Raw genomic sequence first — 22797 nt, 5'->3', positions numbered from 1 at the left:
AATAAAAGTTTCAAGTAAAAAAGCGCCATTTTCCCATAATTAAGTTATAAAACATTGTAAAAAAATTTAATTAAAATAAATTAAAAAAAGTAGACATATTAGGTATCACCACGTCAACTGGCTCTATAAAAATATCACATGATCCACCCCGTCAGGTGAACGCCGTAAAAAAATAAAATAAAAAAAAGGCCATTTTCTGGTCACCTGGTCATCTCATCCCGCAAAAAATGAGACCCTACCTAAGACAATCACAAAAAAAAAAAATATGGCTCTCAGAAAATAGCAATACAAAAATACTTTTACTGTGTAAAACTTTTTTTTTATCAAATAGTTTTTAATTTTTAAAAATTATACATACCAGAAAAGTACTTGCTGTATAAAACTTAAAAATAAGACATGTTAGGTATCACCATGTCCGTAATATCCTGCTCTATAAAAAAATATCACATGATATACCCTGTCAGGTGAACGCTGTAAAAACTAAATAAATAATAATAATACTAATAAAAACAGTTCCAAAACAGCCATTTTCACAAAAAGTGTAATACCAAGCAATCAAAAAGTTGTATGCACCCCACAATAATACCAATCAAATCGTCATCTCATCCCGTAAAAAATAAGACCATATTCTGGGCTCCAGTGAACAAGGCAGACATAGAGCTGGAGAGGGTTCAGAGGAGGGCAACTAAAGTAATAACTGGAATGGGGCAACTACAGTACCCTGAAAGATTATCAAAATTAGGGTTATTCACGTTAGAAAAAAGATGACTGAGGGGAGATCTAATTACTATGTATAAATATATCAGGGGTCAGTACAGAGATCTATCCCATCATCTATTTATCCCCAGGACTGTGACTGTGACGAGGGGACATCCTCTGCGTCTAGAGGAAAGAAGGTTTGTACACAAACATAGAAGAGGATTCTTTACGGTAAGAGCAGTGAGACTATGGAACTCTCTGCCTGAGGAGGTGGTGATGGTAAGTACAATAAAGGAATTCAAGAGGGGCCTGGATGTATTTCTGGAGTGCAATAATATTACAGGATATAGCTACTAGAGAGGGATCGTTGATCCAGGGAGTTATTCTGATTGCCTGATTGGAGTCGGGAAGGAATTTTTTATTCCCCTAAAGTGAGGAAAGTTGGCTTCTACCTCAGTTTTTTTGTTTTTGCCTTCCTCTGGATCAACTTGCAGGATGACAGGCCGAACTGGATGGACAAATGTCTTTTTTCGGCCTTATGTACTATGTTATATCTAAGACAAGCGCTCAAAAAATTAAATAAATATGGCTCTCAGAAAATGGCCAAAGAATGTATAGAATAAGCCACGGCACTCCAGAGGGATCCAATTGATTTCTTTATTACACCTTGTGCAGCAACGTTTCAACCTAATGGTCTTTATCAAGCTTGATAAAGACCATTAGGTTGAAACGTTGCTGCACAAGGTGTAATAGAGAAATCAATTGGATCCCTCTGGAGTGCCGTGGCTTATTCTATACATTCTTTGTCCACTACGGGAATCCTAGGACCAGGATTCAACGCTGCAGGCACCACCACGTATTGGAATTACTACAATAATAGTGAGTAGTGCTGGCCTATTTGCTATTGATGTCTCAGAAAATGGCAACACAAAAACAAGATACTTTTCGTGTCAAAAATACGTTTACTACGACATATTAGGTATCGCCGCGTCCGTAACAACCTTCTCTATAAATATATCACACAATATGCCCTGTCAGGTCAATGTTGTAAAAATAAATAAATAAAAACTGTTCCAGAACAGTCATTTTTTTGTCACCTTGCCTTACAAAATGCGTAATATCGAGTGATCAAAAAGTCATATTTACACCAAAATAGTACCAAATAAAAAGTCACCCCTCATCCCACAAAAAATTACCCTAACATAGGACAGTTGCTCAAAAAATAAAAACCAATAGAGCTCGTAAACCAATCTATCAAAATCTGTGCTGCAAAAGCCATATGGTACTCCTTCTCTTCTGAGTCCTGCCATGTGCCCCTACAGCAGTTAACCACCAAATTATGGGGTGCTTTTTCTCCTGTTAAAATTTGGGGCTAAAGCAACATTTTATTGGAAGAAATGAAACTTTTCATTTTCACATTAGGCCTAACATGAAAAATCTGAAAAAAAAAAATACAATTTTAAAATTTCACCTCCATTTTCCTTTAATTCTTGTGAAACACCTAAAGGGTTAACAAAGTTTGTAACATCACTTTTGAATAATTTGAGGGGTGTAGTTTCTAAAATGGGGTCATTTATGGGTGGTTTCCATTATGTAAGCCCCCTCAAAATCACTTCATAAAGCCTCATTCACACATCAGTGTTCAGTCAGTGATTTCCATAATTAATTTTGAGCCAAATCCAGGTGCGGCTCTAAACATAGAACAGGTGTAGATCTTTCCCTTATACCTTATCTCCGTGGAGGCCCCACTCCTGGTTTTGGCTCACAATCACTAATGAGAAAACACTGATGTGTGAATGAGGCTTAGGACCCTTGCACAAGACCGTATGCCCTCCGAGATATACGGTCCGTCAGCTAGTCATATGTCCCGGAGCGGCATTAATCCTGTGCATAGGAGCACACAGCATCATAGATTACAATGATGCTGTGCACGTCGGGCCGCCCACGGTGGCACTCCTAAGATCATATAAACGCGGGACAATAGTCCCGCAGATGGCCCGACGTGCACAGCATCATTGTAATCTATGATGCTGTATGCTCCCGTGCGCATGATCAATGTCGCTCCGGAACATACGGCTCGCTTACGGACCGTATGTCTTGGAGGGCATACAGTCGTGTTCAAGGGCCCTTAATTGACTTGGTGCCTGAAAAAATGGTTTTGGAAATTTTCTTGAAAATGTGAAAAATTGCATCTATAATTCTAAGCCTTCTAATGTCTTAAAAAATAAAATGACATTTACAAAATGATGCCAACATAACTAGACATATTTTATGAGGCATTTTTAACTGTCTTAAATTTAGAAAATAGTGCATTTTTCAAATTTTTGGGTAAATTTCTGATTTTTTTTAATAAATAAGGTGAAAATTATATTGACTCAAATTTACCACTGTCATGAAGTACAATGTGTCATGAGAAAACAATATCAGAATGGCCTGGATAAGTAAAAGCCAAAGTTATTACCACATAAAGAGACATGTCAGATTTGCACAAAATGGGCTGGGCAGGAGGAAGAAAACTGGCCCGGGGTAGAAGGGGTTAAATCATGTTCTAAAGGAAGGTAAATGTGGGTGATTAGGGATCAACCGATATTGATTTTTTAGGACTGATACCGATAATTTGTGAACTTTTAGGCCGATAGCCGATAATTTATACCGATATTATGTGAATTTTCATTTTTGAAAAAAAAATGAAAATTCCTGCTGAAAATGAATGTTTATTGTTAATGTGTATTTTTTTTTGTTGTAAATCTTTCTTTTTCATTTATACTTAATATTTTGGTGTTTTTTTTTTACATTTTTTATTTTTATTTTTACTAACTTTTAGCCCCCTTAGGGACTAGAACCCTTGTCTATTCACCCCGATAGAGCTCTATCAGGATGAATAGGAGCTCACCCTGTCCCTGCTGCTCTGTGCACACAGCAGCATGGAGCTTACTATGGCAGCCAGGGCTTGAGTAGCGTCCTGGCTGCCATGGTAACCGATTGGAGCCCCAGGCTTACACTGCTGGGGCTCCGATCGGAGGAGCAGGGGAGAGGGGATCCAGTGGCCACTGCCACCAATGATTAATACTGGGGGCGGGGGGGGGGGGGGGGGAGCACTGCGCCACCAATGTTGTTATTACTGGGGTGGGGGGCCGCGGGCGCACTGCGCCACCAATGAAGATAAATCTCTCATTTATTCATATACAGGAGGCAGGAGCTGGCTGCAGAATCACATAGCCGGCTCCCGACCTCCATGAGCGTTAGCTGCGATCCGCGGCACCTGAGGGGTTAACTACCGTAGATCGCAGCTATTGCTCTTAGAGGTCGGGAGCTGGCTATGTGATTCTGCAGCCAGCTCCCGCCTCCTGTATATGAATTAATGAGAGACTTATCTTCATTGGTGGCGCAGTGGCCATAGCTCCTCCCCTCCCATTGGTGGCAGCAGCAGCACAGGGGGGTGGGAGACACTGCTTCCTTCTCCCCTGTGCTGCAGAGGGAACACAGAGAGCGCTGTCAGCAGCGCGATCCTTGTTCCCCATACGTTATCGGAATATCGGCAAAATAAATGCCGATAACAGTGAAAATCCTCAATATCGGCCGATAATATCGGTAAAACCGATAATCGGTCGATCCCTATAGGTGATCATTCTTTACCTTTGCTTGGTCAGATAAAAGAGCCACTTCTAGTTTCAATCCATCGCTGAGTCTTGCTTGTTCTTCTATCTGCAGCGTCAGCTGTTTATTTTTTTCTTTCAGAGACTTAATTTCTTCCCTCAGCTGCATTATTTCTTTTTCATAGTCTCTTTTTTGCATTTCAAACTGTTTTTCAAGCTTCCTGTGTAAAAGAAATGGTATTGGGTGGGTACTGAGAAGGAGGGGATTTTGACTTGCTGGCACTTGATCCACTTAGTAGTAGGTATATATCTGGTGGACATTAAACTTAGCTTTAGCGACCAATATCTGGCAGCTGCTGTCAAGGCAAATAAAATATTGAGATGCTCATGACGAGAACATAGTTCTATACAAATTAGTAATCAGACCAGACATGGAATATTGGGGATAGATTTATCAAGACTGGTGTAAAGAAAAATTGGCTTAGGTGCCCCTAGCTCCAAAGGAGCTATAAAAAATGAAAGATGAAATAGGATTTCCTTTACACCAGTTTTGATAAATCTCCCCCATTACGTACAGTTTTGAGCACCTTTGTATAAGACGGACATAGCTGAACTAGAGCAGGTGCAGAGGAGGGCAACCAAGGTAATTAAGGGAATGGGTAGACTCCAGTACCAAGACAGGTTATCAAATGTAGGCTTTTTTTAATCCGAAAAAGACAAAACTTAGTGTAGATCTAATTACAATGTACAAACATATGGAGAGTACAGAGATCTTGCAGATTATCTTTTTATACCTAGGTATATAATCATGGCAAGAGGGTATCCTCTATGTCTACAGGAAAGAAGGTTTTATCAACATACACAGGGATTCCTTACGGTAAGGGCAGCGATACCACGGAAGCCTCTGTCTGAGGAGGCTGTGATAACCTTTTCATTTAACAAGTTCAAGAAAGATCTGAATGACCTTCTTGAATGTAATTATATTGCATGTTATGGGTGCTAGATGTCTGGTGATGGGACAATCATCCAAGGATTTATTCAGAATGCCAAATTTGGACTAAGGAAGGATTTTCTCCTCTAATATGGGGCAATCATTTTTATATTTTTTTTCCTTCTTCTTGATCAACACTGTAGGATTATAGGTTGGACTTTTCGGACTTTAGTGTTTTTTCAACCTTATCAACAACAAAATCACTTAAAGAAATAATCTAATGTACAAATTGGAGAGGGGTATCTATCCGTGTATACAATAACGTATTGTACATACACTCTTTGCTTTTCTTTTTTCTCCACATCAGAAAACAGCTGATTTGCGAGTTCGTTCATTTTATCTGCAGGAATAGACAACACTTAGACATAAGCAACAAAGATATGTAATTGACTAGCTACTTCTATCTCCTACATCTACATACTGTATAAGAAACTAGGCAATGAAAAGGGGGAATGAAACACTCACCCTTCATCTCTTGGGTCTTCTCCTCCAGTCTGACTTCCAACCGCTGCTTTTGCTCAAGAAGTTCAGTGTTTTGAGCTTGAAGCTTTGTCATTTTCTAGTGGAACACAGTTTTACAAATTAAGGCTAGTTTCACACTAGCGTTGTTGGATTCAGGCAGGCAGTTCCGTTGCCAGAACTGCCTGCCGGATCCAGAAATCCATACGCAAACGGATATAATTTGTTCTGGATCTGTCTGACAAATGCATTGAAATACTGGATCCGTCTTTCCGGTGTTATCCGGAAAAACGGATCCGGTATTTATTTTTTTAACATTTTTAAAGGTCTGCGCATTCTCAGACCAGAAAACCAGATCCGTCAATGCGGCAATTTCCTGAACACTTGGTACCAGATCTGGCATTAATAGATTTCAATGGAAATTAATGCCGGATCCGGCAATCCGGCAAGTGTTCCGTAATTTTGGCTGGAGATAATACCGCAGCATGCTTCAGTATTTTCTCTGGCCAAATACCGTAAAAGGGACGGAACGGAAGACATCCTGATGCATACTGAATAGATTGCTTTCTATTCAGAATGCATTAGGATAAAACTGATGTGTTTCTTTCCAGTATTGAGCCCCCTATGACAGAACTCAATACCGGAAAAATGTTATGCTAGTGTCAAAGTACCCTAATTTAGTTTGGTAAGAAATACATAATATAATAATCAATCGCATTCATTGATTATTTACCAACATCCAAAGAAGTAAGATGTGAGAGCTAACTGCACTAGTATTCCTCAACTATTGGAGAGCAAATATATGTGAAAGCAATCATTAATATAACCCCCATTCATTATACAAGACCAATTCCGCAATACTGTAAACATCCGTCCCTGTCCACAATGGGGCTTACAATCTAATTTGCCTAGCTGAAATACACAGCCACACTATGGCCAATTTCACATGAATAATATTAATCAGTATATTTTTACAATGTGAGAAACTGCAGAAGTCACAGGAAGCATGTACCAACACAGGGAAAACATACAAATGATGTGCAGATGTTGGGCTCAAACCCAGGACCCCAGAAAATGAAGCTCAATAGTTACTGTGCTGCCACACTACACTGCACTTTATGTGGTATTCAAACGGCTGACTGGTGGGGTTCCAGGAGTTGGACCCCTACTGATCCTGAGGATAGGCCATCAATATCTATATCTCAGAAAGCCCCTTGAAGGAGATTTTTACTGTAGACTTAGCTTAGCTACTTGTCTGCCGCGTTAGGTCGATACTGTCTTTAAAATCGCAATCCCACAATTTTTTTTTTATTCTCTGGCCAATTTTAAAGGAACATGATATAACCTGTAGTGAAATTAATCTTCTTATCGCTGGCTACATTTGTTACTTATCCACTCCCTTCTGTTTCTCAGCTGTGTCATGTGACCGACAGTCCGACTTTCCAACTAACACAGCGTCTGGCGTGTGGTGTGGACAGGAAGTCTGTTTCACTATTGATGCCTATGAAAAGAACATTGATGTTCCCACAGGAATGGACAGAGAAACTGACTTCCTCTCCATACATAAGATGCTGTGTTAGTTGGAGAGTCAGTGTGCTGGTCACATGACACAGCTGAGGAACAGAAGGGAGGTTATAATTCACTAATTTTATATAATTTTTATCATGTACCTTTCTAATGGGCCAGTGAATACATTTTTTGTGGAAGTGCTTCTTTAATGACAGAGTTTACATAGCGGTAAAACCCATTAAAATCAGCCTCAGTGTCTTTTTATTTTATTATGCAGCCAACTTTAGGGCAGTTTCATAAATCCTCCCAGGACACCGATACTGTACTTTTTTTTTATAAATAAAAAACACAGTGCCAACATACAGCAGCACCGAATAAAGGACATCAAAGAGAAAACATTTTTTGTACAACTTCCTTGGCATTTTTTCGTTTTTTTTTCTCCTGCACTGCACCACTCTTTGGCAAAGTGTGACAGGAACCTCAGTATTACTTTCTATTCTGTCCCAGATGATATATATATATATATATATATATATATATGTATATATATATAGGACAGTGACACCTGTGGCACACACCTGCTCAGTATCATCCTTGTATTTCTTTCCTTTTTCCTCCTGCGACTTCTTTTGGGTGAGAGATTTTTCCAGTTCTGTTTCAAGTTTATGGAGTTTATCAGCATCATGTGAATGAGCTGATGCTAGACTAGTCAGTCTTTCCATAAGTCCATGGTTTTCCTTGTTCTAAAACAAAATATATACTATAACAAAATCTCAATTATGAACTAAACTTGCCCAAAAGGGTCTCTAAAAGTCACAAGAGGCTAAACTTTACTGTGTGAGTATATATATATAAAAAAATATATATTTAAATGCAGTTGCAGAGAAAATACACAACTCCAGTGGTGAATAATAATGTATCCTTTTCCTTATCGTTTAAGTGGCACATTTCCACCTTACAGCAATATATTATTCATATTGGCAATATCTATTTTTTAGCTTATTTTCTGTTGATGTTTCTCTCTCGTATGCCTTAAGGGTTATTCACCTTCGGTGGCCTTTTGGCCAGACTTCCCTCATGTCGCCAGACCTGCAGAGTGAAGCATATTTGAATATTGAATATGGCTAAGTATGCTTCCCTCCACAGGACCAGTGATGTGGGGGCGGGCAGTCTGGCCAAAAAGGCCCGTATGAAGGTGGACTACCCGTTTAACTTTGATCAGCTCAGAAGATCGTTCAAGAGAGAAGAAAAAGGGACTGGAGACAGAGCCATCAAGAAGCCAGTCTGAGGGATTTTCTAGTGAATGGCATTCTGCAGCCTACTATGTATTGGAATACATGCAGGCTGCAGAAGTAGAATCATAATTTTTTTTTTACAAAAACGTGTTACAAAAACGATGTAAAAAATGTACATGTGCTCATAGTCTTTAAAGGTATACTTCCATTTAAATGTTTTTATCACATATTAACAACCAATATGCCACTATTCTATGTATATATTTTTTTTTATAAGAAAGGGGGTGGATAGTGTTCTGGATATAATTTTTTGGAAATCTGGGCCATCAACGTGGGGAAACTGCTGAAATATACCCTAAATGTTATATAGCAGTTAAATGTAAATCAAATATGGTAGCATCAAGTAAAAACAATGTGGTCAAGTATAGCTCAATTACCTGATCTTCAAGTTTCTTTTGCAGCCGCTGCACCCTATAGGAAAGCTGAATGTTTACCACAAATCTTCGGATGTTCTGGAACCTGCGGCGGGCCAGCCATGCACGTGCATACTTCTGTAGTATTAAAGCCTTGTGCTCTTCTCGCATCTTCATATAAGTATTAAAGGAAATATATTTTTATCATAAGCTTTTTTTTTTTTTACTAAGAATCAAAGTTATGGAGAAAGTGTATAGGGAAGATTTATGAAATCTGGTGTACAGTATAACTGGCTTAGTTGCCCATAGCAACCAATCAGATTTCACCTTTCATTTTCCAATGTAGCTCTGAAAAATGAAAGGTGAAATCTGATTTGTTGCTATGGGCAACTAAGCCAGTTCTACATTACACCAGTTATGAGAAATCTGCCCCATATGTGTTGAAGAACAAAAGACAGCAAAAGCAACATACTGTGATGGCTATAATACTAATAATACTAATTTGATGGTGGCTAAGAGTGCTATAGACTAACATACCTTGCGGTACCTCCTTCTTGCCAGATAACCTCGTGTGAATGCTTGTATGGTCACTGTAGCTACTAAAATAAGCTGGTATATGCGACGCACTAAGAAGCCTCTGCAGTGTTTCTGGAAGATGATAGCAGCCCAAGTGTGTTTAATGGCAGTTGCAGTTATTGCTTGTCTGGAGAGGAAACAAAAAGGAAAAGTCAAAAACTGTTCTGTGATGGAACCAGTAAGAATTCTTATTGGTGCTAATCACACCATGTTTGACCATAGACATGATAGTACAAGTCCTGAAATAAAAGAAAAACAGACTTTACAGTATCAATTGGCAATTATGGGGCAGACGGACGTCAAAAGAGCGATTACATTATTACAATCCAAGGGGGTTTCCGATAAAATACATTTATCACCTATGCACAGGGGTTGTCCAGGTTCAGAGTGCATTTTCCCTTCTCCGTGACATTACTTGATGCATTATACCTCTGCTGTGACATCATTATATTATCCCTGTGACATCATGTGTATATTACTCCTGCATGTCAAATCATTTTCCAATGCTTTGAGGTCACAGGTGTTTTCTATTGTCCTATGATATCATGGTGAGTACTGTGACATTTCTGCCTGCATAATTTATATGTTATATCACTAAGTAGATTATCCCTTTACAGTGACATCACTGTACACATTAATGGTGCTGTAACTTCACTGTGTGCCTTAGTTTAATATGTTGACATCACTGTATGCACTATTCCTGTACTATGACAACACTGTGTGCATTATCATGTACTGTGACTTCACTGTTTGCATTACTCATGCTCTGTGACATCACCGCATGCATTACTGTGCATGGTGACATCACTGTGTGCATTATGTAATTTGATGTCACTGTGTGCATTATTAGTGTACTGTCATCACTGTGTGTATTATTAACCCCTCAGGACCCTGACATTTTTCACCTTAAGGACCAGGCAGTTTTTTGGGAAATTTGACACGTCACTTTATGTGGTAATAACTTTGCAATGCTTTTACTTATCCAAGCCATTCTGAGACTGTTTGCTCGTTAAACATTGTACTTCATGATAGTGGTAAATTTCAGTCACTATTTTCAGTTTTTATTTAAAAAAAATAATAATAATTTACAAACAAAATTGTAAAAATTTCCAAATTTCTATTTCTCAGCTTTTAAAACAGATAGTGACACCTCATATAATAGCTATTACTTTACATTTCCCATATGTCTACTTTATGTTTGGATCATTTTGTGAATTTCCAAAACCCACTTTTTAAGGACCAGTTCAGGTCTGAAGTCACTTTGTGAGGCTTACATAATAGAAACCACCCATGAATGGCCCCATTGTAAGAAACTACACCCCCCAAGGTATTTAAAACTGATTTTACAAACTTTGTTAACCCTGTAGGTGTTCCACAAGAATTAATGGAAAATGTATGTATAATTTCAGAATTTCCCTTTTTTGGCAGTTTTTCATTTGAATCCATTTTTTCCAGTAACAAAGCAAGGGTTAACAGCCGAACAAAACTCAATATTCATTACCCTGATTCTGTAGTTTAAAGAAACACCCCATTTGTGATTGTAAACTGCTGTACGGACACACGGCAGGGCATAGAAGGAAAGGAGCGCCATGTGGTATTTGGAGGGCAGATTTCACTGGGATAATTTTAAGTTGCCATGTCACATATTAAGACCCCCTAATACACCCCTAGAGTATCAACTCCAAAAAAGTGACCCCATCTTGGAAACTACGGGATAAGGTAGCAGTTTTGTTGGTACTATTTTAGGGTACATATGATTTTTGGTTGCTGTATATTACACTTTTTGTGTGGCAAGTTTTTTTTTGCTATTTACAATGTTCATCTGACAGGTTAGATCATGTGCTATTTTTATAGAGCAGGTTGTAACGGACGCGACAATACCAAATATTGTTTGTTTCAGTTTCTACATAATAAAGCATTTTTGAAAGCCTTATTTATATTTTTTATATCTTATGTAGGGGCTAATTTTTTTTGGGATGAGATGATGTTAGATTGGTCCTATTTTAGGGCGTATATGACTTTTTGATCGCTTGGTATTACACTTTTTGTGATGTAAGGTGACAAAGATGGCTTTTTTATTTTATGTTTTTTATGGTGTCCATCTGAGGGGTTAGATCATGTGATATTTTTATACAGCAGGTTGTTACGGATGTGGCAATACCTAATATGTACACTTTTTTTATTTATTTAGGTTTTACACAATAAAAGGATTTTTGAAACAAAAAAAATCATATTTTTTATGCCATAGTTTTTTTTGCGGGACGAGATGATAGGTACTATTTTGGGGTGCGTACGACTTTTTTATCGCTTGGTGTTGCACTTTATGTGATGTAAGGTGACAAAAAAATTTTGTTTTAGCAGTTTTTATTTTATTTTTTTCTACGGCGTTCAGGTGAGGGGGTTTATTTTTTTTTTTTACAATTTTATCTTTTATGTTAGGATTTTTTTTTTTTACTTGAAACTTTTTTTATTATTATGAAAAACACTTTTTTTCCCCTTTTTAAAAATGTTGTCCCACTCTGGGACTTCAATATCTGGGGTCTGATCTCCTCTGCAATGCATTACAATACAACCTGTATTGTAATGTATTGGCTGTCAGCTTTTACGCTGACAGCCTGCTTGTGAGACCCAGCTAGAGGCTGGATCTTACAGGCTTCCGTAGAAGGCAAGCCCCAATGCCTAAAGAAAGGCATCGGGCGGCTGCCTTCTCTGCCATTGGTTCCCCGTCACTGCAGCGCGGAGATGCGGAGGGCACCCGTACCCTTCACAAACCCTCCTCCTACCACGGCATACAAGAGGTTAATACGATGGCGTCAGTGTTTTCACCGATGCCGGCGTATGCAGCAGGGGCCTGGCTGTCAGTGACTGCCGGGTCCGTGCCGCTGATCAGGCAGGTGCAGAAGCTGCGCCCACCTGATCAGTCTGCTGTACATGTACGGTTCTGGTCCTTAAGTCATATCCACCAGCGCCGTACATGTATGGCAAGGGTCCTCTACGGGTGAATGTACGGTGTCATCACTGTGTGCATTATTCATGTACTGTGACATCACTGTGGACATTATTAAAGGGATTCTGTCAGCTAGTTTTAGCCTCTGTACATGTGCTGCTAGATCACTACTAGCACGCCCGCAATATACATTTTCCATAGCTGTGAGTTTTTTTTATTCAGTCAAAAAACCGATTTTATATATATATATATATATATATATATGCAAATTAGGTTAGTAAGGAGCCCAAGGGACTGTTACCAACATTTCAGAAGCCCAGCTGTACCCACTGTGAAGGAGCCCATCTCCGTCCTACATCCTCCGAATCTCCTCCTTGCTCCCCCGATTGAAGCGCCGTAATCTCGCGCATGCGCAAGCATCTCAGTGCCGGCATGGTGTTCCTTCTCTGTGCTGGCATCAGCCTCAGGGAACGAACTGCGCATACGATAGCTGGCATGCGCGAGATTACGCTGCTTCAACTGTGTGACGTCTGGGGAGCAAGGAGGAGATTCGGTGGATGCAGGGCAGAGATGGGCTGCTTCACTGTGGGCGTGGCTTGGCTCCTGAAATGTTGGTAACAGTCTCTTGGGCTCCTTACTAGCCTCATTTGCATATATATCAAATTGTTTTTTTGACTGAATAAAATCACTCACAGGTTATGGAAAATGTATATTGTGGACTTGCTAATGGCGATCTAGCAGGGCATTTACACAGCTCTATAGGCTAATACTAGGGACAGAAGATTCATGCTTTCCTGCTCCCTGCCACTCCTGCCATCTCCAACTTCTGGTCCCGGCACGGTTTACTTCTGGCTGGCTGTGAGCATAGTCATTTGCACCATCTCCAGCCAATGAGTGGCTTCAGCGGTGATGTGGCCACAAGCAGCATGTTCATGCTGAAGTCAGTCATTTTCTGGAGCGGTGCTCCGGGACTGGAAGATGGAGATGGTGAGAGCAGCATGGAGCAGGAATGTATGAATCTTCTGTTTTAGGGACCATGCTACAGGAACTTCTTTTATGCATTTAAGTATTTTTTCTTTTTTTTTACTATTTTTTAGCAAATATATTTTAACTTATTTTTTAAATATATTTCTGCTACAAAAAGACCTTTGGGGACGCAGACTTTTTATTTAGCACATTTTCCTTTTTTTTATATTTTATTTATTTTGCATTTTTGATATTTTTTATAATCACTTTATAACTTAATATTAATTTTTAAAATATATTTTTGTCGCATAATATGTCCCCCAAGAGGTCATAAAAAGACTGTTGACAGTGAATAATTTTATTTTGCACTTTTCCTTTATATATATATATATATATATATATATGTATTTGGCACATAATTTGCCAAATATAGACTTTTTTTTGCCCTATTTCCACTGTAACTGGAGCATCCAAAGGTTCCCCAGTTACAGGGAAAATTAGCCTCCTATGGGGGCTTTGTACCAAAGCAGAGCTGGTCAGGGTCTACTGACCGTGTAGCTCTGCGCTCCTCTGCCCACGAGGCACACAATGGCCGGGGTCTAAACTGCATAGCGCTCACTGAGGAGAAGGCAGAAGCGCTGATAAACTGCTTCTGCCTTCTCCTCGGGTTCAGTGCAGGAGCTGTACTTCTGCATTGTGCTAAGCTCCGGGCAAAAACACAGCTGATCACAGGATCAGCTGTGTTTCTTTCCAGCAGGACAGGGGTCGCAAACCATGGCTCTGCAGGCCGCAGGTTGTGCACCCCTGCTTTAGACAGTCTTTTATTTTTGTTTGTCATAAATCAAACATACAGTATACTGTCCACTGTATGACTAAACATAGTGTGAACTCAGCCTTAGCTACTTCCATACTTGAGTATAATATTAGTATCGGATTACCTCACAGCCCTTTGTCCCCTGAAGTACTGCTGTATGACAATGGCTGCATTTCGTGCATGTAGGAACTTCTTCCTCTGCACCCAACCCCGAATATTCTTCTGGATCATAACACAGGCATTTCTCAACTTGTCAGACCTTAATTTTTCCAAGTATGCCACTTGCCCGGCTCTAAAGAAGATCTTAGTCCTTCCAAACTGATATTGGTTGGAATCCTAGAAATAGTCATACAAAAAGGCAAATACATAAAAAAGGCACAGCAGAAAGATACACATAATATTGGTCTATTTTTCATCCTGTAAAACAAAGTAAAAGTAGCATATTAAATCAAGATATTTAGTCATGCAATGATATAGAACATAGGCCCATTATAATTTGCATCATATAAAAGGCATTTCACTATACAAGGTTCATTTCAGTAACAAAGTAATAGATAATGCATATATGCAAAATAAAAAAATCTGAATATATGACCCATGAAATGGGTTTTCTGGTATTACTAAGGTTTTTATAAGATATGCCCATGTAGTTGCTTACCTCATGTACATCCTCCCCATCCTTTTTTCTCAATTTGGACTCTCCTGACCAGTTTTCAGTATGTAATAGATGTAATAAATCACTCCTGTTTCTGTATCCAACCAAACCCATGATGCACTTCTCCATTCTCGGCCATAGCTCCAGCTCCGCCCCTTACTACACTTAGCTAGTTTATAGCTCCTCCCACCCAGCTAGTTACAGAGATACTCCCCAACCATTGCCCCTGTTGCTGCTTTGACGCGCCCATGGACATAACATGTCAGCTGCATGGAGATGGTCATGTGATCACTGCCCAGAAGAGAAGATAGGAGCAATAAAGATAAGAGAAATACATTACAGCTACCATCATAAATTATTACTTAAAGGATGCTAATGCAAACTGGAAAAACCCTTTAAACATACGGCCTCATTCTACCTTCATTCTAGCAGAGTGGCCCAACTCACCCATTTAAGGTGAATGCCCAAAGCCTTCTGAGAATGCATACTGAGAGATTCTGATGACAACATGTCTTCTTTTTGTGTCTGTCAGGTGCAGTTTACCCAGAAAGACATTTAATGGCTTCAATTCTCCTAATATATCAATCTCTGCACACGGCATAAACTGAGACCATGGTAGAGATGGTGATCTGGACCTACACAAGGTCTCCATGACAACACTGCCCCTGACGGACATCAGAAGCTCTTAGCAATGCAGCCCGAGGCTTGGATCTTATCATTTCATGTAATCAGTCTCAAAACTGCTGCATGATATACAACTGCACCTAAACTTACAAATAACCTGTTCCAAATGTCATTAAATCAATTTTTGTAATATACTTTAATTTATTCTCTTCCCTGGTAAAATAGACACCTAAACGTTATGTAGGAGATTTATCTAAACTGGCTTAGTTGCTCAAAGCAACTAATCAGATTCAAACTTTCATTTTTCAGAGCTCCTTTGGAAAATGAAAGGTGCAATCTGATTGGTTGCTATGGGCAACTAAGCCAGTTTCCCTTTGCACCAGTTTAGATAATTCTCTATGTGTCTATTACGCTTTAGAATCTGTACACTCATACACCGCTGTGAGTGCTCTACAAACAGAAGCTTGCATAGTGCAGCACTCCTCCTGCCTGCGCCAGCTCTTCTAAAGCTTGACATAGCCCATCTATGCCAGTGCTGGGAGCGATGTGCCATGCAAGCTCCTGCCCGTACAGCACTCAGTGCGGCCCCAGTGAAATCCATACTCCCATACACAACAGTGTACGAATTCTAAATCAAAACAGGCACCTACACTTCAGGCATCTATTTGGCTAGAAAAAGTAAAAAGATTAAAATAGACAAATCGCCAGGACCGGATCGCATACACCCCCGTATCCTAAGAGAATTAAGCAATGTCATAGCCAGACCCTTATTTCTGATATTTGCAGATTCTATACTGACATGGAATGTCCCACAGGATTGGCGCATGGCATATGTGGTGCCAATATTTAAAAAGGGTCTAAAAACAGAGCCTAGAAACTATAGGCCGGTAAGTTTAACATCTGTTGTGGGTAAACTGTTTGAAGGTCTCCTAAGAGACGCTATCTTTGAGCATCTCAACCGAAATAAGCAAATAATGCCATATCAGCATGGCTTCATAAAGGATCGGTCATGTCAAACTAATTTAATCAGTTTCTATGAGGAGGTAAGTTCTAGACTTGACAGCGGCGAATCAATGGATGTCTTATATCTGGACTTCTCCAAAGCATTTGACACTGTACCACATAAAGGTTAGTATATAAAATGAGAATGCTCGGACTGGGAGAAAACGTCTGTATGTGGGTAAGTAACTGGCTGAGTGATAGAAAACAGAGGGTGGTTATTAATGGTAAATACTCAGATTGGGTCACTGTCACTAGTGGGGTACCTCGGGGGTCAGTATTGGGCCCTATTCTCTTCAATATATTTATTAATCATCTTGTAGAAGGCTTGCATAGTCAAATATAAATTTTTGCAGATGACACTAAACTGTGTAAAGTAATTAACACTGAAGAGGATAGTATACTACTACTGAGGGATCTGGATAGATTGGAGGCTTGGGCAGAGAAGTGGCAGATGAGGTTTAACACTGACAAATGTAAAGTTATGCACATGGGAAGAAATAATGCAAGTCACCCGTACATACTAAATGGTAAAACACTCGGTAACACTGACATGGAAAAAGATCTAGGAATTTTAATAAACAGCAAACTAAGCTGCAAAAACCAGTGTCAGGCAGCTGCTGCCAAGGCCAATAAGATAATGGGTTGCATCAAAAGGGGCATTGATGCCCGTGATAAGAACATAGTCCTACCACTTTACAAATCGCTAGTCAGACCACACATGGAGTACTGTGTACAGTTCTGGGCTCCTGTGAACAAGGCAGACATACCAGAGCTGGAGAGGGTCCAGAGGAGGGCAACTAAAGTATTAACTGGAATGGGGCAATTACAGTACCCTGAAAGATTATCAAAATTAGGGTTATTCACTTTAGAAAAAAGACGACTGAGGAGAGATCTAATTACTATGTATAAATATATCAGGGGTCAGTACAGAGATCTATCCCATCATCTATTTAACCCCAGGACTGTGACTATGACGAGGGGACATCCTCTGCGTCTGGAGGAAAGAAGGTTTGTACACAAACATAGAAGAGGATTCTTTATGGTAAGAGCAGTGAGACTATGGAACTCTCTGCCTGAGGAGGTGGTGATGGTGAGTACAATAAAGGAATTCAAGAGGGGCCTGGATGTATTTCTGGAGTGTAATAATATTACAGGCTATAGCTACTAGAGAGGGGTCGTTGATCCAGGGAGTTATTCTGACTGCCTGATTAGAGTCGGGAAGGAATTTTTTATTCCCTTAAAGTGGGGAAATTTGGCTTCTACCTCACAGTTTTTTTTTTAGCCTTTCTCTGGATCAACTTGCAGGATGACAGGCGGAACTAGATGGACAAATGTCTTTTTTCGGCCTTATGTACTGTTACTATGTAAATAAAATATATTACAAAAATTAATTTACATGTTTTAATAAAGTTTGTTTGTAAGGTTAACTACACTTAAGTCTACAATAAAGACCTTTTAATGGAGCACTCCAGTAAAATGTTCTTAAAATATATGAGTATGTACGTGAATGTGGTCACGCATTCTCTCAGTGCTTACAGTCAATGTACACAGCTATTGAACATGTGGACAGGATGAGGAGCGGACAGATTTGCTCCATTTCTTAGGTTTTAAAGCCACCTTCTGGCCACCTGACTTATTGCAACCTTTTTTGGTCAAAGGCCACAATGCAGACTGGTGCCCAATACTGTTTATAAGTTATATATAACATACATATATCTATATACAGTACAGACCAAAAGTTTGGACACACCTTCTCATTCAAAGAGTTTTCTTTATTTTCATGACTATGAAAATTGTAGATTCACACTGAAGGCATCAAAACTATGAATTAACACATGTGGAATTATATACATAACAAAAAAGTGTGAAACAACTGAAAATATGTCATATTCTAGGTTCTTCAAAGTAGCCGCCTTTTGCTTTGATTACTGCTTTGCACACTCTTGGCATTCTATTGATGAGCTTCAAGAGGTAGTCACCTGAAATGGTTTTCACTTCACAGGTGTGCCCTGTCAGGTTTAATAAGTGGGATTTTTTGCCTTATAAATGGGGTTGGGACCATCAGTTGCGTTGTGGAGAAGTCAGGTGGATACACAGCTGATAGTCCTACTGAATAAACTGTTAGAATTTGTATTATGGCAAGAAAAGCAGCTAAGTAAAGAAAAACGAGTGGACATCATTACTTTAAGAAATTAAGGTCAGTCAGTCCGAAAAATTGGGAAAACCATCAAGCGCTACAAAGAAACTGGCTCACATGCGGACCGCCCCAGGAAAGGAAGACCAAGAGTCACCTCTGCTGCGGAGGATAAGTTCATCCGAGTCACCAGCCTCAGAAATCGCAGGTTAACAGCAGCTCAGATTAGAGACCAGGTCAATGCCACACAGAGTTCTAGCAGCAGACACATCTCTAGAACAACTGTTAAGAGGAGACTGTGTGAATCAGGCCTTCATGGTAGAATATCTGCTAGGAAACCACTGCTAAGGACAGGCAACAAGCAAAAGAGACTTGTTTGGGCTAAAGAACACAAGGAATGGACATTAGACCAGTGGAAATCTGTGCTTTGGTCTGATGAGTCCAAATTTGAGATCTTTGGTTCCAACCACCGTGTCTTTGTGCGACACAGAAAAGGTGAACGGATGGACTCTACATGCCTGGTTCCCACCGTGAAGCATGGAGGAGGAGGTGTGATGGTGTGGGGGTGCTTTGCTGGTGACACTGTTGGGGATTGATTCAAAATTGAAGGCATACTGAACCAGCATGGCTACCACAGCATCTTGCAGCGGCATGCTATTCCATCCGGTTTGCGTTTAGTTGGACCATAATTTATTTTTCAACAGGACAATGACCCCGAACACACCTCCATTATAACTTGAGTCCATTATAACTTGAGTCCATAACTCTATGGAAAACTAGTCATTGGTTCAAGATCCCCAAAATGTAATAAAAAAATAAGAGAAGATGAAGGTTTAAGAAAAATAAGCAGATGACTAAGACACATAGGGGGTCATTTACTATACTGAAATATGCCTAACTTATGTACGACTTCGCCCCGCTCCCACCAGGTCTAAAATTGTGGACGTGGCTTGAACAGGGAAGGGGACCGGCTGACAGGCCCCTCTCATTCTTCATTGTAGAAAATGGTCTAAATGTAAGATAGCCTCTTCATAACTTTGGTGGATCCACCTCCAGCTATGGGCCTTCATCAAGACCAGCATCTAAAATGCTGGTCTTAATACTGAACCAGCATGAATACCACAGCATCTTGCAGCGGCATGCTATTCCATCCGGTTTGCGTTTAGTTGGACCATAGTTAATTTTTCAACAGGACAATGACCCCAAACACACCTCCAGGCTGTGTAAGGGCTATTTGACCATGAAAGAGTGATGGGGTGCTGCGCCAGATGACCTAGGCCTCCACAGTCACCGGACCTGAACCCAATCGAGATGGTTTGGGGTGAGCTGGACCGCAGAGTGAAGGCAAAAGGGCCAACAAGTGCTAAGCATCTCTGGGAACTCCTTCTAGACTGTTGGAAGACCATTTCAGGTGACTACCTCTTGAAGGTCATCAAGAGAATGCCAAGAGTGTGCAAAGCAGTAATCAAAGCAAAAGGTGGCTACTTTGAAGAACCGAGAATATGACATATTTTCAGTTGTTTGACACTTTTTTGTTATATATATAATTCCACATGCGTTAATTCATAGTTTTGATGCCTTCAGTGTGAATCTGCAATTTTCATAGTCATGAAAATAAAGAAAACTCTTTGAATGAGGTGTGTCCAAACTTTTGGTGTGTACTGTATATATATATATATATATATATATATATAAAATATACTCACTCCGTCACGCGTCTGCTTCACCTGCTTCATTAATAAAAAGGGAGGAGTGAGTGACGTTACGCTGCCGGCTGGCCTGCCTGCTACGGTAGTTAGATAATGAGTACTACAGAGGATTGCGATACTTTAACAAAGCTCCCATGACTACACTTTACATAAAAAAGACTGCTGTGAGCGGGGCCTGGTGTAATAGAGTACAGTGACTGCATCGTGCCCCGCCGCGATTCCAACAGCAGTTGCCGGCCTCCACCCTCTGTATTGGGGGTCACTATTTACACAGGGACACTGTTATGGGGGAATCTGTGGATGACACATATATAGCACAAGAGTCTATATATGTGTCATCCACAGATCCCCCCCATAACAGTGTCATCCACAGATCCTCATAACACACATATATATATATATATATATATATATATATATATATATATATATATATATATATAAAATCAATTTGTTCATTCTGAAGCTACTATACCTAGCAATATCCAAACATCCAATATTACCCTAGCTTGTAATGTGTGCATTATGCATTATGGCTGCATATGCTTGTTTAGGACCATTTACAGTGCCTGTGAATGCACTTTAATTCAGGTAACAAGCTCTAAGGCTACTTTCACACTTGCGGCAGAGTTATCCGGCAAGCAGTTCCGTCACCGGAACTGCCTGCCGGATCAGGCAATCTGCATGCAACCGGACAGCATTTGTAGATGGATACGGATGCGGATCCGTCTCACAAATGCATTGCAAGAACGGATCCGTCTGTCCGTTTGTCATACGGACAAACGGATCCGGAAGGACGGATCCGGCATTGCAGTATTTTGCACTAATACATTCCCTATGAAAAAAAATGCCAGATTCGGCATTCAAGCAACTGTTTGGTTTTTTTGGCCGGAGATAAAACTGTAGCATGCTGCAGGTATTATCTCCGTCCTTAACAGTCGAAAAGACTGAACTGAAGACATCCTGATGCATCCTGATTACTCTGATTCAGAATGCATGAGGATAAAACTGATCAGTTCTTTTGCGGTATAGAGCCCCTAGGACGGAACTCTATGCCGGAAAAGAAAAACGCAAGTGTGAAAGTAAACTAATCATAGTAATTCTACAAAAACAGATGCTCAGATGCTTAGCAATAGAAACAGAAATGCCATCTGTTCAACTACAGCCATTATTGGCAAATTCAGCTTTTTTAGTAGCTTCTCGCCAAGTTTAGCTGGCTCTCCCAATTGTCAGCAGATAACTATATCATGTCTATGGCCAACTTATGTTAATGTAGGGCAGGGATGGGCAAACTGCAGCTCTCCAGCTGTTGTAAAACTACAACTCCCAGTATGCCCAGTCTACCTACAGCTATCAGCCTACAGCAAGGCATGATGGGATTTGTAGTTTTACAACATCTGGAGAGCCATAGTTTGCCCATCACTGGTGTAGGGGGTTGGAGCTCTGTATCCGGAAAAAAGCAGAGCTGCCAAGTACGGATGCTTAGGCTACGCTTGAGGCAGAGCTGACTGTTTTTTACACTGTTATGCCTTTTGAGAAGTGTAAACAGTTATATTTACTTATTTTAGTCATTGCATTCTAGTCATTGCCTTTAAGAGCAATGTTGGTTTATATTAACTATTTTGTATGGATTTTAAATGTAGACCGAAGTAAGTCCATGGAAAGATTACTGAGTCGTTCAAAAGAAGTGTTATTGTAACAATGAATTATACATTTAGACAGAAGATACACAACACCTGCAGAAGTAGAGGCTTCATTGTATTTCTTATCTGAACATGAATTCCACAGTGTGAGAAGTGTCAAGATGTTCCCCCGAGTTTATATTAAAGTATATATTCATGTATCAAAGTTTGTACCTCAGCTCTGAGACAAGGCCTCCAGATGTCAGAGGTGTGTAGTAGTGAAGATGTCAGGCATGTATGAGTAAACCCTTAATGGTATGATGCTTATAACTTATACGACAGTGCCACCTAGATATGAGTAGGTAATACTACACCAGTTGCAAAAGTGCATTCTGGGTAGTGTTATGACGTCACATTCCTTATCAATATACACGCCTATCCGACAATGATTGGAAAGTTCCAAACTAGGAAGGTGTGTTCATCTGATAAGTTTTGGTTAAGAAACCACATACCGAAAAGAGGGCGGACCACAAAAGAGGGAAAAACAAAGAAAGAAAGGAGATCCCTGGAGAAGGATTTGGATTATCAGAAAAACTCTTGAGAGCCGACTTCCCTGAGACTTTGCACAGCACTTGACTCTTGGGTAACGTATATTTTTGTTTTATGTAGTATTGATATAAATTAATTGGCTTGATACTTAGCCAAACCCTGCTTATTGCAGACATATAGTGTTAGTACTACATCAATGCGGGCGGCATTCAGTGAAAATGCAGATCTGATATTGATAACAAGAGAGCTTCTCTGTTGGAAATCTTTATATTCCCTAGTTTGATATAAAGCCGATAA

At 39.9% G+C, this 22797-nt stretch overlaps 1 protein-coding gene across 1 annotated transcript in view; it reads right to left on the bottom strand.

Annotated features, from left to right (window-relative positions):
• MYO5C (myosin VC) overlaps window positions 1-22797 on the bottom strand; it is a gene marked incomplete at its 5' end in the record, with an annotated part of 119260 nt that overhangs the window by 41342 nt on the left and 55121 nt on the right. The window contains 7 exons of the mRNA XM_044273824.1: window positions 4336-4516; window positions 5563-5626; window positions 5752-5845; window positions 7833-7997; window positions 8927-9073; window positions 9440-9605; window positions 14330-14541. Coding sequence (XP_044129759.1) covers window positions 4336-4516; window positions 5563-5626; window positions 5752-5845; window positions 7833-7997; window positions 8927-9073; window positions 9440-9605; window positions 14330-14541 — 1029 coding nt within the window. The remainder of the gene's footprint in view (window positions 1-4335; window positions 4517-5562; window positions 5627-5751; window positions 5846-7832; window positions 7998-8926; window positions 9074-9439; window positions 9606-14329; window positions 14542-22797) is intronic.

Source organism: Bufo gargarizans, unplaced genomic scaffold, assembly GCF_014858855.1.
Source record: "Bufo gargarizans isolate SCDJY-AF-19 unplaced genomic scaffold, ASM1485885v1 original_scaffold_1171_pilon, whole genome shotgun sequence".
NCBI classification, from domain to species: Eukaryota; Metazoa; Chordata; class Amphibia; order Anura; family Bufonidae; genus Bufo; species Bufo gargarizans.
The sequence above is the reverse complement of the archived record's forward strand: the minus strand, read 5'-3'. Positions and strand labels throughout refer to the sequence as shown.